The sequence below is a fragment of the Thermobia domestica genome, chromosome 1, assembly GCF_964235325.1.
Source record: "Thermobia domestica chromosome 1, izTheDome1.hap1.1, whole genome shotgun sequence".
Lineage (NCBI taxonomy): Eukaryota > Metazoa > Arthropoda > Insecta > Zygentoma > Lepismatidae > Thermobia > Thermobia domestica.
In genome coordinates this window covers 371,262,119-371,282,287 of record NC_137454.1, presented here as the reverse complement: position 1 = coordinate 371,282,287, position 20,169 = coordinate 371,262,119, and the positions used below count along the sequence as shown (strand labels likewise).

General features: G+C 36.5%; 1 protein-coding gene across 2 annotated transcripts in view; it reads left to right on the top strand.

Moving 5' to 3' along the window:
• Positions 1–20,169, top strand: part of LOC145664325 (organic cation transporter protein-like) — an 81,555-nt gene that overhangs the window by 16,559 nt on the left and 44,827 nt on the right. For both annotated transcript variants that reach the window (XM_081730900.1, XM_081730911.1), the window contains exons 2-3: positions 11,261–11,408; positions 16,388–16,622. In XM_081730900.1, coding sequence (XP_081587026.1) covers positions 11,261–11,408; positions 16,388–16,622 — 383 coding nt within the window. The remainder of the gene's footprint in view (positions 1–11,260; positions 11,409–16,387; positions 16,623–20,169) is intronic.

Genomic DNA, 20,169 nt, shown 5'->3' with positions numbered 1-20,169 from the left:
TTTTCGTCCCATGTTTATTAGAACTTTTTTCTTTCATTTCATATAAGGAATCACCTCCCAAAGTTTGTCGGTGGAGTTACCTACCACCCTGTATATGCATAGGCGCAGACTTGAAGAAAATATTGGGGAGGCCCAAACAATGAATAAATATATTATCATATTCAGCTGTTTTCTATCAATTGCTTGATGAAAGTACCCTTCCTTTCCCCATATCTCGGTCCATTGCGAAATTCAAGACCTAAATCAAATTCGCTTAAAGGCATTAAAACAAATTCAAGTTCAAAATTTGGGAACTTCACTGCAACTTTGTGCACCACATTGGTCTTTACTTTTCATATCAGTGCTGCCAGAGTATTGGTTGAAGCTTTAGTGCTCTATTAAAGGCACCGTTTTGGAAATGGCATTTACTATCGAATGAGAAGGCTGTTCCTAATATTGAATTAAAAGGCACGACGAAGTTTAGGACAGAAATTACTGCTCCTCTTTGCTAATTCTAGCTCGACTGGATTATATTGAAGAGGCGAGGACCCTACCTTTAAATAAGAGGGGGGAGGGGCAAAAGTGTCCTGCCTCCTCAAAGTCGGCGCCTATGTATGTATGTATTATATATAATCAAAATGACCAATATCAGTGTCGAATTCTTACTTTTCGGGCTCGCTGAGATGAATAATGACACTTCCGATGCCGCAACATGGGGAGGAGAGGGGATATATAAAAATCATCGAAAATGACCAATATCAAGGAGCGCGTTAGTAATAGTAAAAAGTGATGGATGGATGGATTTTGAGTTTAACATGCTGTTCAGTTGCGAGGCTATATGAGACGTGGACCTGCTGATTAACGTGGAATCCGAACCACATGAGCTCCCGCCGGGAATCGATCCCGGGTCTATAATTAAAAGTGACTGACTAACGAAACATATTACTATTTTTTTTCTTAATTTAACCCAGCGAAGCGGATAATTGATGCTAGTATTTCTATAATACCTTGCTCAAGGGAGATTTAATACTATATCCTTATATACAGTGGCGGATCCAAGTGGGGCTATAGGGGCTATAGTCCTTCCCTTGATGCTAAGGTATGCACTGGATAAAATGGACTCCAATCCTGCTTTACACTGGATAAAGCGGCAGACAATGGTTTAGGCCCTCCCTTGATCATATCCTGGATCCGCCACTGTAGATATATATATATAACTGAATGACTTACATGAGGAAGCGGTGGCTCAGTGGTAGAGCGTTCATCTCTGGTACATGGGGTCTCTGGTTCTTTTTTGGATCGTGCCAAGTAGTCTTTATGGTGTACGAATACGGTACTTTATGAGTGGGTTTCCTCGTGGTTTTCCCATTTTCTCCCACTTCACTCATTATCATCATCACCGTCTCGATTAGCCTCGGTACATAACGTGGGAAGTTAAACGGAAAATTTCAATTTAAGGGCTCCAAAATTTATATTAAATTATTATTAAAGGTTTAATGGTAAAAATGAAACATGTCATATACAGTCTAATTTTATAAACCTCCTGTACGGCGTAAAATTTATTTTTAAATTTTTAAATTTCGCGACACACTCTATGAAGCTTTGAGACACACTTGTTGGGAATCACTGAGCTAATAGTTGGGAAATGGTAATTGCACAAAAAAAGAAGAAAAAAGAAAAGAAAAAGAAAGAAAGAAAAACGTTGTCTAAACATAGTATAAATTATATGAGTTTTACGTCCCACGCTTATGCCGTTTAGGCTAAAGGAGACGGTGATGATGAGAGATGAGTGAAATGAAGAAAGTGGGAGGAAACGGAAGAACCCCGAGAAAACCCACGAGCACGATGTTTGTCCACCACAAAGTTCACTTGGCGGGGGCTGGGATCGAACCCGGGAGCCCAAGCACCAGAGGTGAAAGCTCTATCACTGAGCCACCGCGCCCCTCGCCTTGACAATTAAGTTGGTTGACAAATGCTCAACAAAGAGGCTATATCCTACCGTTTCCCAAAGTTGAATCTACCATCTGTGCTGCTAGGGTAGTGTAGATTTCGGATCACATTTTCAAGTTTACCGCATTGGCGCTGTCACTGATTTCTGGAGGCGCCGTTTGTGTTTTGATGGTGCTATGGTCGATAATCAGTCTTTGGGTCTTGCTTCTATCTACTAACAGGCCTGCTCCTTCACTCGCGTTTTATTATTTATTTGCTACTGTATAGGTTCATTCCCAGAAACATCATCATCCCAGAAAAATAAACACACTGCTGAACAAGACTGCACTTATTTAATATACAAGCACATTTACACGTGACGTTTGATCTTCTAGCCAAGATACTCATCAGACGTACACTGAGTGATACAAAAAACTATTCAAGTATATATACACAACTCACCTCCCTATTTGCTCTCTCATTCACCTGTTCAAATAGCCAATCAGAACGTGGAAATCTATCTGAACTGAACTGACCAAAGGGAAAACATAACATTCTACCAGAAAGAAACAACAAAGAGCAAACAACCATTGAATATATTAATTGACATACATTTTTCTGTATTTATCAATAATATTTTTCAATTCTTTATTAATGCTGATACCTTTGGTTCAATTCATTAAGTTTACATCCCTTCCTTTTCTGTCCACCAAGCCTCTTTCCATTTTCTTGGCCACAACCTTTTGCCCTTTCCAGCACAATAACTTCTTCCCAGTTCACATCATGTCCTTTTTCTTTTACGTGTTTAAAGATTGCATTAGTTTCTCTGCCATATTTCACATCACTTTTATGTTGTTTAATTCTTTCTTTCAATAATCTCCCTGTCTCCCCAATATATTTCATATCACAATCCTTACAATTTATACAATAAATGACACCTTTCTGATCTCTTTTTTCTTTTCTCCTCCCTTTGCTTTTGACCAGTGGCGTGCCGTGACTTTTCTCACAGGGGACTAGGTTCGAAGAGAATGTGTGCTGTAGAGTGGAGGTCCTGAGTAGTATTGTTGACACCAAATAACACAATTTATATGTTTCTGTAAACGCTTCTTCTACCAAGCCTCTTTCTTTCAAGAAATGGATAATTTCAGTCACAGTTTTATTTGAAAAATCTAAGAGTCTGTAAACCTATATTAATTCACTCCGCAAATTGTTAAAATAAAAAAAAACTCCCGTAAATTGATTTAAGGGTCAAAAACAAGCAATCAGGAAATCGAGATTTCAAGCACTGAAAATTCTTTAAATCTAACAGCTCAAGAAATTGTAACTCATTGAGATCTTGAAATCACAGTATCAATAATGTCATTGAAGATACGCTCATATTTAATTTCTGAATCTGTTCAGTCATCTACTTTACGTCTTTTATTAGAAGGTTCCCGTTGTCATCCAATTCTACTTTTCTATAAGTCTTCAAAATCGTTTCTTGCATTTCTAAGTTGAGATAATATATTTTGTACTTTTTGGATGCAATATTTCACATCCAAGGTTTTACTTTAAAGAATGTTGAATAGTATATCCGTGCGGAGAAATGCAAAATCGAAATCCTTCAATGATAACTCACACATTTTTTCTTTTTTTCTTTTTTGTAGTCATGAAAGCTTCGGTGTCGCAATTATCTGAATCTTCTACAATGTTCTCAGAACACCGTAAGAGTTCTATTTGATTTTCATTTACTGCATTCACAATTTTGGAATTGTAATTCCATCTTATAGTGACAACCGTTGGAAATCGCTTAGTTACTTCTGATTCAGTAAGCGCGTTACAGCGTTTCGATGAATATGAAAAGAAATTTGGAATGCCACTTATTCTAAAATATACTTTACATTCCTTGATGTGATTAACAGACTGTGGAACAACGAGATTGAGTCTGTGATGATAGCAATGTATGGTGAGTGCACTCAAACACCTTTTCACAAAAGATTGTAAACCGTTCAAATGTCCAGAAAATGTGGCAGCTCCATCCATAGCCTAGTGCTACAAGCTTTTGCTTACAATTAAAATGAAAGAGAATTTGGAAAGCATACTCACTTAGAGCAGTCGCAGTGCAATCACTGCTTTTTTTAGTAGTAACATCTGCAAAACAAATAAATCTTTTACGAATTGCCGTCTTTCACGTACCGATTGAATGTTGAGAGATCTTTGCAATGTCCGTAGTTTTGTCCAACATTATTGCTGTAAGAAGTGTATTCTTTATTTCTGACTTAATTTTATCCAGAATTACTCACCAACACATTTAATAATATAATTCTGAATTCTGTTTGGCGTTCCTTTAAACACTGCCATGCTGTGAAGATGACAAGTCAACATGGGCGCCCGAACGAGAGGGCAGGGTGGGGCCCGGACCTTCCTCTGGCTCACGAAAATGTATACGTAATATAGCAAACCACGTATATTAAATACCAAAAATACCAGATGCAACATAGCAACCATGGAGATGGGCCCCTCACCAGAAAATTTTCTTCAGGCGCATTGCAAGTCCATTTAGTGTCATACTTAGAAAGTAACTGAATTACTTCAATATAATTTCCCTAATTGACAGAATCTTTCTGTTTGTTATAGCTCTTGTTTAGCCATAAAACCAGAGGAATAAATCAATCGGTTCATTAGTTCTCGGTTTGAATCAACTTCTGCATTGCTTGCTCAATTAAAAATCAATTCTGATTTCCTGAAAGTTTTCAATTTAGTTATTGTGGACAGGTGTGAATAACATTTTTCTTGGCGGAACTTGGGTTTGTGAAAATTGTTCATGTCACAAAAGCCATCATTATTCCACACGTCCTTTTCTATGTGGAACAGAATACAAGGCCAGCAATACAGTTTGTTTCTTGACTTACATGCAGTTAGCTATTTTGAAGAAGCAAAATAATCCGTATTGATAGCCTATTATGTATATAATCTTTCATTTTTGTCTAAATGGAAATGCTTGGAGTTGTTCTACCACTGGTTATTATTTGTTGCATTTTTTGAAAATTAAGGAATCCAATGGTCCAGAATACAAGACTGAAACAGCCGATCCCCACCCCTACTGTCCCCTATACCAATTGAAGTAATATCACTGCTTGCGCCATCGCTTTGCTGCAAGGGACTCGGTTTCTCAAACGAGTCCCCTTCCATACTTTACTCTTTGAGTCATTTTCAAAATATATTGATAATCTAAAAAGTTCACACTTCACTAGATTTCTTAAAGTGTCAAGATTAATACTGTAAATTTAATAGCGTTAAAACTATTAACTGTAAAAAGCAAACGAGCCTTAAATTCGCTTACGGCAGAACGCCCGTTCTTAGAGCTTAGACAACATAATATGAGGACTAGCTGACTGGACCCTGTTCCCTTCCCCGAGAAAAGCCGATTAAAACCCGAGCGTTCCCGATCTCCACTTCGCTATCGCACCCAGCACACGGGCGCTGACTATAGTTGTGTCAGAACAATTGAAATAGTGTTATTTAACAAAAATAGAGAAATGTTTTCGTTTTCTTTGGTATATATTTATCACAAATACTTTAATTAAAATTCCAGGGGACTAGCCTAGTCCCCTAGTCCCCTTGACGCCACGCCGCTGCTTTTGACCATGTCCAACAACGTTCTGCTACCTTTTCTATACACTTTGACCCCTTGCTTTTTTAAACACCTTTTTCAAAATCTCGGTATCTTCTCCTAGCCCTACAATGCCTTTCCATACCCACTCATTTTCCTCCTCACTTTTACCTTTCCCAGAGACCACAGATGCTTTAACGATATCCCTTTTACTATAACCATTCTCATACAGCTGTTCTTTAAAGATTTCCACATTCTCTTCTACATTCTTGATACAAATTTTGGTAATTCTTTCTAACATATTTCTTATGAAATTAACCTTTGTGCTTCTATCTACATTACTTTTCTTATTACAATAAATACCAACATTACATTCTTTTTGATACCATTGAGTCTTAATGCTCTTCCCTTCCTTGCTCACTAAAATGTCAAGATAACATAATACACCTCCCTGCTCTGTCTCTAGTTCTAATTCTATTCCCTTCTCCTTATCTTCAATACTACCAACGAACTCTATCAACTCTTCTTTTGATCCTTCCCTTATCCCAAAACAATCATCAACGTATCTACATAAAAATCGAATGTTTTCTTTCCCCTTTTCTACCACATCCTTCTCCCACACATTCATAATGATATCAGACAATACCGGACTTATCTTAGATCCTATATACCTACTTAAACCATCCTTAATCCTATATATGTCATTCTTAACTTGAGAGAAACCAAACTCCCATATTAAGTTGAGGGCTTTTCTAACTTTCTCCCATTTCCAGCCTTTAACATATTCTTCCCTCATAACTCTCTTAATCGTATCAAGTTCAAGTATAGCACTTCTCTTTAGACTAGGGAACATGACTTTAACATCTAAACTAAACAAAATACAATCATTATTAATTTTAGCATTACTGGTGTAGTTTATTACTTCTCTATAGTCTTTAACTGCCAAAGTCTCTTGTCTGTCTCTTACCCACTCTAATACTGGTTTCAATTCACTTTCTAAGAATGACATTAATGACGTAAAGTTAAGGATGGCATATATAGGATTAAGGATGGTTTAAGTATAGGATCTAACTAAGATAAGTCCGGTATTATCTGATATCATTATGAATGTGTGGGAGAAGGATGTGGTAGAAAAGGGGAAAGAAAACATTCGATTTTTATGTAGATACGTTGATGATTGTTTTGGGATAAGGGAAGGATCAAAAGAAGAGTTGATAGAGTTCGTTGGTAGTATTGAAGATAAGGAGAAGGGAATAGAATTAGAACTAGAGACAGAGCAGGGAGGTGTATTATGTTATCTTGACATTTTAGTGAGCAAGGAAGGGAAGAGCATTAAGACTCAATGGTATCAAAAAGAATGTAATGTTGGTATTTATTGTAATAAGAAAAGTAATGTAGATAGAAGCACAAAGGTTAATTTCATAAGAAATATGTTAGAAAGAATTACCAAAATTTGTATCAAGAATGTAGAAGAGAATGTGGAAATCTTTAAAGAACAGCTGTATGAGAATGGTTATAGTAAAAGGGGATATCGTTAAAGCATCTGTGGTCTCTGGGAAAGGTAAAAGCGAGCAGGAAAATGAGAGGGTATGGAAAGGCATTGTAAGGCTAGGAGAAGATACGGAGATTTAAAAAAAAAAAAAAAAAAAAAAGATGTTAAGAAAGCAAGGGGTCAAAGTATATAGAAAAGGTAGCAGAACGTTGTTGGACATGGTCAAAAACAAATGGAGGAGAAAAGAAAAAAGAGATCAGAAAGGTGTCATTTACTGTATAAATTGTAAAGATTGTGATATGAAATATATTGGGGAGACAGGGAGATTATTGAAAGAAAGAATTAAACAATATAAAAGTGATGTGAAATATGGCAGAGAAACAAACGCAATCTTTAAACATGTAAAAGAAAAGGGACATGATGTGAACTGGGAAGAAGTTATTGTGCTGGAAAGGGAAAAAAGGTTGTGGCCGAGAAAATGGAAAGAGGCTTGGTGGACAGAAAAGGAAGGGATGTAAACTTAATGAATTGGACCAAAGGTATCAGCATTAATAAAGAATTGAGAAATATTATTGATAAATACAGAAAAATGTATGTCAATTATAATGTATTCAATGGTTGTTTGCTCCTTGTTGTTTCTTTCTGGTAGAATGCTGTTTTCCCATTGGTCAGTTCAGTTCAGGCTAGATTTCTACGCTTCTGATTGGCCGTTTCAACGGGCCAATGAGAGAGCAGATAGGGAGATGAATTGTGTATATATACTTGAGTAGTTTTTTTTTTTTTTTTTTTTTTTTTGTATCACTCAGTGTACGTCTGATGAGGGCTAGAAGTTCGAAACGTCACGTGTAAATGTGTTTGTATATTAAATAAGTACAGTTTTGTTCAGCAGTGTGTTTATTTTTGTGATTTTATTTGCAAGACGTATGACTATGATTGTGTGTCAATCATAATCCCGCTGCTAAAGAACTTCTGTGGTCTCTGGTCAAAAAATTGTGACACGTGTTTTTCACTGGCATCTTTTGAAATTAACGTAACACCATTCAGAGAGTTAAGTAGAGACTGAAACGAACGATAGTCTGACAGTACCAGATTCGGACTATACGTTGGATGCATTTAAACCTTCCAGCCAAGTTCTCCTAATTTTTGACTGGTCGTAAAAGATGTATGCGATTTTGCATTGTCCACGTGGTATACGATATCCTTTCTGTTGACCAGTTTCAGGTGCTTCTTTTGATTTACTAGGTGCACTCGTGGTAATTGTCAACAGTACAAGTTTGAGTCTATCGTTTTGCCAGATGGCAAGAGTTCGTAATGCAACAGCTCGTCCCTTCCAATTCCATCAAACGCACAGCATAATCTTCCTTGACGTCAGTGTGGGCTTTGCCACAGACTGTGGAGCTTTTCTTCGCTTTGACCACTATGTTTTCGCTCGTTGTTGTCGAAGGCTATCTACTTTTATCACTCGCGATCAATCGATTCAGAAATAGCTCGAGTTTGAGTAGAGTTCCGATCCAGTAAATGTTCCTGAGACAAATCATATGCCACACAATGGATGTTTAGATCCTTGGCAATGACAGGTCGTGCTCAACTTTTGCTAAAATATCACCCAATTTTGCTGATATTGGTTGCCTATCGCGAGGAGCATCTTTGACATCGAAATTTCCAGAACGAAAGCGACTGAACCATTCCTTTCCCTGTTGCTTTTGATAACATATCTTGCGCATCACAAGCACACATTTCTCCACGAACCTGTGCAGTATTTGCACCTTTATCGATATAAAAATGTAAAATGTAACACAGTTTTCCGGAAAGTTCACTCACCATCTTGGCGCAACACCTTACGTCTGGTTATAAGAATCCCAACGCTTTCAGCACATCTACGAAAGATACACCACATTGACTTGATCCCTAGTCTCCCGTTGCAAGCGCTGCTATCGATTGAAGGAATTCCACTCGCTTTCTCTCGCTTAGCAACAGCTGAACCCTTATTGGCTCAACGCGTGGGTGTGTGAGGGTATGAGCTTTAGTTAGCATTTTTGCCACGGCTCAAGACATTTTGACAGCACAATAACTTCAAATGTCAACTGACCTTGAACATGATGCGCTCCGACTCATATCCTGAGGTTTGGGACACTAACGCCATCTCGAGCGCAAAAAGCTTAATACTTTTTAGACTGCTTGATATAAATTGAATCCTTACAGCTATTAGAAACTAATAACAACCTTATATTTTCGGGTAGATTGTAGTGTTATTTGATATCCTACATGATCCATTGTCATTTACAAGATGTGACGTTAATTCAGAATGGTGGATTCAAAGATTGTGGCCGTAATCCGGCTAAAACATAGCCCCTACTAACCCGATTTATACAGATATAAAGTCGGACCTGCTATAACGCCATTCTCTTCGAAGGAAAAATGTCTTCAGACTTTTGAATCATCCTGTATGAACACAACTGTAGTACTTTGTTCCGAGTTTTACTTTGTCTATGTACAATACATTACAAGTGGATATTATTATTTCCATTTTGTGCGTATGAAAGTAAGTTTAATAAATACAGATGGAAACACTCAGAAAAATGGAAACACCTGTAGTTGGCAACACGTCAGATGTATGGGTTGGCAATGGTGTCGTGGCGCCCGCAGCGCCGGACCGCTGATGGTGGTGTGTTAGGTCGGTCTCCTTACTACGTCAGGCGCAATGGAACAACAGTGTCCAGTGGCTGCAGCAGACGGAGGTAGTGTAAAATGGGAGACCTCTCAGAGTTTCAAAGAGGGTAAATTGTTGGTGCTCGGTTATGTGGAGTGAGTGCTACTGTGTTAGGTGTGTCGCGTGGGACAGTGTCGAAGGTGATGACGGCCTACACAACACACGGGAAAACCACATCGGGGAAGCGGAACAGTGGGCGGAAGAAAATCATGAGTGACAGGTCACGCAGGGTATTAAAGCGCATTGTCACGCAGAACCGTCGTGCCACTGCGGAGCAAGTGACGGAGGAACTCAATCACCCTGTTTCGACAATCACAGTCCGCCGCGAATTACATGACATGAACTTACGTGTTGCACGGGCCAAACCGCTCATCAGGGACCATAACGCTTTCGCACGCCGCAAATGGTGCCGCGACCATGCAACTTGGACCGTTGAGGACTGGAAACGTGTGATATGGTCAGATGAGTCATCCTTCACCCTATTCCCAACCACGGGCCGTGTTTATGTGTGGAGAACGCCCAAAGAAGCTTATGATTTGCAGTGTCTCCGCCCAACTGTGAAAGATGGCGGCGGCTCGGTGATGCTGTGGGCCGCCATATCATGGTTTTCATTGGGTCCTGTGGTCACACTTAGCGGACGAATCACTGCCAATGATTATGTCGCAATTTTAGGAGACTACTTCCATCCTATGGTCCGGATGTTGTTCCCGGACAATGACGCCATCTTCCAGGACGATAATGCACCCATTCACACAGCTGGCGTTGTTGCAGCGTGGTTTGAAGAACATCGGGATGAAGTTCAACACCTCCTCTGGCCCGCCCAATCTCCAGATCTCAACATAATTGAACATCTGTGTTCCGACTTGGAAACACGACTCCGGCGACGATTTCCACCTCCATCCTCTCTCACAGAACTGGCCGATGCCCTGCACGAGGAATGGTGTAAAATTCCACTTGCTACCATTCACGACCTCTATGCCTCCATCGCACGTCGCATCAAGGCTGTTCTGAAGGCGAAAGGTGGCCCGACACCATATTAATCTGGTAAGTTGCAATTTCGTTCAGGTGTTTCCATTTTTCTGATCACCATCTGTATTAACAAATAGACACTGACCAAAGCTTAAAACTTTATTTTAAATTATAATTTGTAACTGTTTCGCAAATTAATCCAAAGCCATGAATAGTCTCACCATCTGTATATACAATTTTGTTATTAATCATTAATCTTAGAATGTGTTGCCTGACATTATACTTGTGAGATCTCGTCGAAGAAAGCTCAAATTAAGAGTACCCAGTTAGAGCGGAATGTGAGCTTGGCGTCTCTTGAGTTAGCTAATTTTGTAAAGAATTATTTTGAGTTAAGAAAGTTTAGAAATTCAATTTAGTACATCTAACAAATATTGATCTTCCGATTGTATTGAAAAAAATAATTCAAAATTATCTTTTTTTAAGCGTAACCAAACAACAAATTTGGATGTCTGTTTCAAATGTTCACTATTTTAGAACATAGATAATGATTCTAACGTTAAGTATTTATTTTTCTAACGTTCTCTTTCAGGTGAAATTGATGTAGAGAAGTTTATGTTGGAGCTTGGTGAATTTGGAAGATTTCAGAAATTAAATTTTGCTCTGCTCTGTCTGCCTATCTTTTTTGTTGGCATTAACTCTCTTCTTTTCGTGTTCACTGCAGGAGCACCTGACTACAGGTAAATTAATTAGATTTACAGTAATGTATTCAGTGGCGCAAGGAGGATTCAATCTCAAATTGCTTTTGAAAAAGCTTGATTTTTGTAAATAATATATATATATATATATATATATATATATATATATATATATATATATATATATATATATATATATATATATATATATATATATATAAAAATTTAATAAATGTTTATTTTTATAATGTTTTGCTCAAGGAGGGTTTAAGCCCGAATTCCCATTGCGTACGCCACTGAATGTGTTTCAGTATATTTATATTCGGATACTAGTATGACGTTTGCATTAGTATATGTATTTATATTTACTTACATTTCTGTTAAACTGGTTTATCTTTCAGCTATTTTCTGCTATATTTAGCTTGGTTGATTTCTTTACTGAAATAATATATAATTATTACAGAGGAAGACTTAAATTTCTCTCTACAAAGTATACAACTGTTAATAAGAATTACGCGTATGATTTGACCGAAATTACCAGTTAAAATGGGAGGAGGAGACAGATGTAAAAAAAATCAAACAAAATCTCTTCGCTCTGGAATGTTACGACATGGAGAGTTCGCATACTTGAATATTGTAAGAAATCCCCCACATGGCTGTTTACAGTCAAAACATGTTTGTATTTATAAACATCACATGCGTCCTACTACAAACTACTACAGTGACAGACGACAGGAACACTAGCAACACACTAGTCATGTGATGGAGAAGGACCACTAGCGCCACCACCACACTGGAGCTGCTTTAAAACCAGGACTTTCATAGCTGGTATCAGTCTCTGGCTGATCAAATCCACTCTGTTAGATTGCCTGGAGCTTTGACATGTATACAACCCAAGCCTTCCAGCTTTCCTGCAGCTCTAAGGCCTCCTAATCCACCTCACTCTGCTTACCTGGAACATTGTGGGATTCCTAACCTCAGCCACCCAGTTTGCGTGGAGCTTTGTGGTTTTCTGACGGCCCTCTGCTTGCGTGAGGCATTCAGAATCGTAAATCCATCCCACTTAGTTTACGTGGAGCTCTGTGGGGTCCTTTCCTAGGCAGCATGAGATTTAGAACATCTATTTATCCTAGTATTAGAGAATTTTTATACTTTCTATAGTGAAATTGTATCATAGCTACTGTTTATAACAGGAAATTTTGTAATAAAATTGGTAGTGGGAGAAAACGATCCCGTGTGTTGTAATTTGCTCTACCTCCTGCATTAAACAGAACTTTACAATATCCATAATTACTAAATTTTGTAAAATTAGGGATATCGTTAACCATTAATTCACCCATTAATTAGGCCTACATGTAAAATACGTATAAGTTAATTAGCACTATGTATGAACTACTGTAATCAATTAGAATCTTCTTGCAATAGTATCATTTTATTCGTTCCCAAGTAAGCTTTTAGTGAAGGGGAATTTTCTTCAAAAATATTAAGTGGAGGTAATTTCTTCCTCATTCCCAGGATTTCGCACCCTACCTATATATTTACAAAGACTTATTTACTAGTCTAGTGGCGGTCCAATATGTAGATAAACAAAGCATTATTTGAAGTTTCTCAAATTTAGCAATTTCATTTTTATATTTGAATTCATTGGAGTTGGTTGTAGATTGATAGTTGTATTGAGTACTAATGCAAAATATATACGAGATTAAGTCGGAAAATAAGCTTCCCCTGGCGGCTATGGAGAGAGATATTTATATAAAACAAATAAGATGCCGCGAAAATAAGAACAATACTTGGTTTATTTTTCCGCATAAAAGCCAAGAACATCGATGCATTTGTCAAACTGCTTTACCAAGTTTAAAATTCCTGTTGGAAAAACGTCCTTCATACGGAAAAACTCATTTACTTCGTCACTGGTTTCAAAGTGTCTTCAGTGTTTGTAGATTTCCTTACGAAAATTTCCCTCAACTGACAAAATTTTCGGTTTTCTCACCAAATTTTTCGTAGTTTGTTCAGTGTCCAATTCCAATGACAGAAGTTATTTGATAAGATCAATTTAGCTATATTGAAGGAAGTGCCAACCACATTTGTTTTATTCATTGGTTTTTGCTTCTATTTTTTTAAAAGTACAAACAAATACACCTAGCCAACATGGGTGCAAATTATGCTACTTTGAACAAATACATACACTATTGCTATTGTATTGCTGTATTTCTGAAGAACAAAGAGACATTTTAAGCTTTTATATTGGTCAATCAATCAGCGCGAGAATCTACCTGGATTTTCAAATTTTTATCAAAAAATTCCCTTTTCCTAAATTTACCCATGAAATTTCCCTAGATTAAGGAAATTTCCCTCAAACTACGAACACTGAATGTCTTCTGTGAGAGCCTTCTTTAATGCCGAAAAAAATTGGATAGAGGTTTGCACTAATATATATATATATATATATAATACCATCTGCAAATAATGAGGTAACAAATATATAAAATCTGTTTGATTTCATTTGATTTCATTATTGATGATCATAATTGATTTCAAAAATAGTTCCTACTATAATAATTTTCCTTTGTACTTTTGTGAATCCTATGATATCAATAAAATTCAAGCTAAAGATTCAATATTATCTCTTTCTATTGTAAATCAACTATGCTAAATAAAATGTAATAAAATTCATGCAAACAGAAATATGAATTAATAGAAAACATACCTAGTGACTTAAAGTTCTTCCAAATCCAGATTTCTTACAAGAATATTGACAAGCTAGTATATTAATACCATATTTGTCAATTAATTTTAGAGCTAATTCTTTTGCCTTGTTTTTTCCCAACTCAAAAGACATAAATATTTTTGCTCAAAACGCAAAGGTAAAATGGAGATAAAAAAAAAAAAGCCATCATACACAAACTACCGTAAAATCAAATTAGCACTTCATATTTATTGTAGGGTTTTAAAGCAGTGGTAAAGAGAAAATAATTCACAAAAATCAATTTTGCTCTGGCTATTATTTTTCCCGAAAGGATAATACCACGACACTACAACACGTAAACAATTATTAGTATAAAGGAGAACAATCATCAAAATTCTTGTCTTTTCACGGATATCCATTATCTGAACAGGAACTAAAAGTATGTCCAAAAGAGGTATAATGACGCGGATATATTCGCAACATCCACATGGAAGTCACTGGATGCGAGGTCAGGGCCGTTCGATGGATAGCCAATATTCTCCCAAGCCAAGGGTGGCAAGATAATTTTGCGTTCCTGCCGCCAAGTGTGATCTACCATCTAGGAGAAAGGCCAGGCCGCTTCCTGGGAATAGCACACTTCAGTCTTGTTAATGTTTGACAGTATCTCTGAGCTATGTTTGTCCAATCTTCATACCTAACGGGCACAGAATGGACCGCTCATCCAAACTTTCTGCTAGTACTGCGATAGCACCATCTTTAGGATCTTGGTAATACATTACCACATGACGTATGATTGGCTTTCACATTAAACTGGTTTCTTGTTTAACCACTGCTTTACGATTTTTCATGGTGGTAGAGGAACTTATTTTCCGAGTTCACTTCATAGATTCTATATGCTTCTTAATAGACACGAATAATTACTAACAATTCAAAAGATTTGTAGCATTACCCACCAATGGTCTCTATCATAATGCTATCATAATCAAATCAAGTCACCAATACTTTTAAGAATTAAATACAAACTAATTATTTGCTGTGCAAAACTATATTTTCATTAAAATTCAACACATGTTACAGTTTCACCAACTAACTCTTTGGCTTCATCAGACACTATGTTATACAGGATAACTGTACAATAGTATGTACATACAATAGCTAAGAATTGAACAAAATAGTAATTGTCAACATTGTATAATTGCGATATAGTATTTTAAAGAAAAGTTGGTAGTTATATGTACATATTACTGTCTTTAACAACAAATTGTCCATTAACGATTAGTATATTTCTCGACGACATTTACGGAGTGTTAAAAAGGACAAAAAAAGTTAAATATTTCCAGTTGGATGAAGAAATCACATGTAAATTGTCAGTAGTTCAACAGGTAACTTAAATTTACTCGTCCGGAAAAAGATGTCAGTGGGACATTGAAATCATTGATACTTAAATAAAACCAAAGACGCTAAGGTACGTGCCATTATTTTCTTATTATTGGATCAAAAGATCCAATATATTTCAGTCAAAAATTTTCTTGTAGGCCTAATTTCTAGAGAACTACATATAGTGTAGCCAAACCCAAACTATCACTTAACTCAGTATGATGTTCCGTGAAACATATGAAAACTCGATTTAGGGACCATTCAAAAATTTTGTGGCCCCTGATCAAAAAAATTCAATATATTTCAATCAAAAAAAATATTTTAGGCCTTATGTCTGGAGAACTACATATAGTGTAGCCCAGGGGCGGATCCAGGGGGAGGGGGCGATCGGGGCGATCCCCCCCCCCAGAAGACGAAACTTTCTTATTTTATGTATATAAATAAAACCCATCCCAGAGTTTGAAGCCCTTAAAAGTAGCAGTATGACAACCCATCGCCCCTACCCCCCAGCAGTCGGTCCTGGATCCCCTTCTAGAGTAGCCAAACTATCACTTACTCAATATGATGTGCTTATTCCGTAAAAATGCGAAAACTCGGTATAGGGGCCGTTCAAAATTTTTGTGACCCTTGATCCAAAAAAACCAACATATTTCAATCAAAAATTTTCTTGTTAACTTTATATCTGGAGAACTGCATATAGTGTAGCCAAACCCAAACTATAACTTAACTCAGTATTATGTGCTTATTTCGTAAAAATTAGGAAATCTCGATTTAGGGGCCCCTGATCCAAAAACTAATTATCGGCCAAGATCACAATCTTTTGATGCAGTTTTTTTTAATCATTCTTAAAATCCTTGGCCTAAATCGCAATCTTTTGATCCATTTTTTGGGATCATTACTAAAATTCTTGTTTTGTATAATTTAATGATATGTCTCTCAACTCTTTTCGTTTTTTTAGGTGTTATGTTCCTGGCTGTGACAATGATACTAATCTTGAATATTCAGCCCAATGGGTGAATAATGCCATTCCCATCACTAAAAGGGAAGGCGAATACGTTCCCGAGGAATGCTCCATGTATGTAAGAAATAACATTTCTAACGATGGAAACTGCGCGGCGGATTCTTTTACGAACGAAACTACTTCGTGCGATCAGTGGGTGTATGACAACACTGAAACCACCATTATGACAGAGGTAAGAATCTAACTTAGATCACATCATTTTTGAATGTTCTACTGCCACTGATTAGTTACTTTTTGTAAGATTTAGGTATTTAGGTGTGTTGTTTTGATACTATAAAAAAATCATAATCCTTATATTAGAGAAGATGATAACTTTTACTGCAGACTTTTTATATGTAATTCGAATTATGTTTTCGACATGCTCTGTATTGTTTCTTTCTTTCTTTGTACAGTATATTGGTTCTGGTATGTACACTCATGTCTAAAATTATTGTCGCATGTCTATAAATATGTTTTTCTAGGAATATAATTTGATAACGAATTTGCTCGGTATTTCTTATAATGTTAGTAGATGTATAATCAGCAAAGACATGTATGTGGCAAATTTCATGTCAAAAGAGCAGTAAATAAGAACAATAGAACGAAAATAAAACTTCCTTGTCCATTTAGCAACATTTTGTTTTACTCATTCTAATTTTCGTATTTATAATTATTTTCTTATGAAATTTACCACATATACATTTCCCGATTATACACATAGTATCAGTATTAAAAGTACCCTGCAAAATCATTATCAAATTATATTGTTACAAGAATACAGTTATAGATATGCGACAATCATTTTGGACATGAGTGTACCTTCCTTTCACTTGCAGAAATAATGCTATTGTTTGGGGTTGCAATCCATCAAGTATAAGGGGGGTAAAGGGAGTAAAATCCACTTCATGTTGAAAGTTTATAAATGTAGCTGCAAGATACCTTTCCGATATAAACCACTTAAAAATGTGCATACTATGACAAAAGTTAATGTATGTTTTCTTTATGGCAGGGAAAATATCTCCACAGCTCAGGGCTAAATTCTGCCACGAATGAAAGTGTGAATTTCTTCTCCCCCCCCCCCTCAATTTCAAGAATATGTTCACGATAATTTTAGTTTAAAAATGTTCAGTTTTGGCGCAATGTGCCTTACATTTTCTTTTTAGGCTTTCCAATCATCTCCTCGGTAAAGAGTAATTATTGGATTTACACTTATATTTCTTTTAGAGTTCAATTATAAATTTTCTAAAAATTATTCGGTTTTGATACAACATAATACACATTTTCTTTGAATCTTTATCGTAATCCCCAGTATTTGGAATTGAAATCAGTCAAGAATGAGCGATGAATTCAGCCTCCTCCTTATGTGGTATGGATCAGTTCCCTCCTCCCCGAAGGTTAAAAAAATATATATTCTGTGATAACTTAACTTTCGTAAATATTATTCAATTTTAACACAAGATGAGTGTGTGTTCATTAATGTTTCCACATAATCCTCACTCTCACAATTGAAATAAACCAAATACCAGGGAATCCACTTCATCCCCCCCCCGGAAGATATAATTAAAATTTTTATACCTTTGTAAAAAAAAAAAAAAAAAATACAAACTATGGTGAATATGATCTTTTTATTTTCTGACAAGTGAACCTTACGTTTGCGTGAATCGAGTTGCTGACTGAGACAGATATGAGAAAGTAGTACTAAATGTGGTCAGTATTTCAGTGAAGTTGTAGGTGCGAAGCTCCAGGGGTTTAGGAGATACAGCTACCAGAACATCACATGGAAGTACAGAATAGTCTTCATACAGTTGGAGGTAAAAGCTCTGTAAGACTTCTTGTAACGACAAAAGGTGAATAACAAATATATGGGTACATAGTAGGACTAGGGAGAAGTCATATAGTAAGGGTATACCTGACGGCGGCCATCTTGAAATCCGGCATTTTGAATTAAGGTTAAGTTTTTAAAATAGGAATAGGGTCATATGATACATGATTTAAGGCGCAAATTTAATCAGAAGAACAATGGTGACGTTAGTTTAGATTTACGCGAAATTGGTAAAAAGTTACAGGGACATTAAAGATTGTTGCAGCATATGTATTAGTCCTTTACCCCACCTTGTAAATTTTGTGTTAATGATAATAATTAAATAAAAAGCAGGTGGATAAATATTAGGTCTATGGTAAGAGTTGCCTTGATGGCGGCCATGTTCTAATCCGCCATGTTCTAAGTCATAATTGAACTTGGGTCTTTCTTCCAGAAATGTCCTCAATTAGTACAATCAATATGTAGTTTAGAAAAGAGTGCATGACTTCACTGGCGTCTCTGGCATGCAAAATTTGTGGGGGACATCAAAGAAAGTGATTTAAATCGTACTACCTAGCCCAACCTGTTTATTATCTTGGATTTCCTTTGTGATCTTTCTGCTTACCTTCACGGACCCCCTAAAGTATAACTCTGTTATAATCGTTTCACAGCCTGAATATTATATTCCAAATAATAATTATTATTTATATGATATTCTCTCATTAGTAAATAAATTAAATTAGAATAAAATATTGAATATTTTGTACTTCAAAATATTGGGGGGGGACGCGTCCCCTTCGTCCCCCCCGCCAGAGACGCCCATGCATGACTTGCATAAATGCTCTGCTCACAGTGAGCACACCTGACAAAGGCAATCGAGTTACACTTGACACATTTGTCGTTAAGAATTCCGTCAAAGCAGTAGTCGTAAGAAGCGATCAATTTAAGTTTGTGCTGGTTAATGTTAAAGCAAAAATGGTTATACCACTGGAGTTATGGTAAAATTTGCTATTAATAAGGTGTCACTGTTATGCGCTTTGTTTAAAACTTTTGTCTGATTCAAAATGGCGGATTCGAACATGGCCGCCATCAAGGCAACTCTTACCATAGACCTAATATTTATCCACCTGCTTTTTATTTAATTATTATCATTAACACAAAATTTACAAGGTGGGGTAAAGGACTAATACATATGCTGCAACAATCTTTAATGTCCCTGTAACTTTTTACCAATTTCGCGTAAATCTAAACTAACGTCACCATTGTTCTTCTGATTAAATTTGCGCCTTAAATCATGTATCACATGACCCTATTCCTATTTTAAAAACTTAACCTTAATTCAAAATGCCGGATTTCAAGATGGCCGCCGTCAGGTATACCCTTACTATATGACTTCTCCCTAGTCCTACTATGTACCCATATATTTGTTATTCACCTTTTGTCGTTACAAGAAGTCTTACAGAGCTTTTACCTCCAACTGTATGAAGACTATTCTGTACTTCCATGTGATGTTCTGGTAGCTGTATCTCCTAAACCCCTGGAGCTTCGCACCTACAACTTCACTGAAATACTGACCACATTTAGTACTACTTTCTCATATGTGTATCAGTCAGCAACTCGATTCACCGAAACGTAAGGTTTACTTGTGAGAATTTTTAATCGTCTCAAACGTTTACAGTTAAAATGGGTCAATAATGAGAAAGCGCGTTGTCCCCAATTTTATATAACATATTTTCCTGAATATTATTTTTGTTTTGTTAGAGATTAGAGACTTACTTCTATAATTTGGGGTTGAAATTAGTGAGAGAGAGGATCGCTCGCTTCAGCAATGTATAGCATTAACAGTTATTATGGAATTAGTATGCTGTACACTATTTTAATATGTATGTTGCATATATATAAAAAGTGTGTTAAAAAAAGGTAATATGTACCTGCGTTC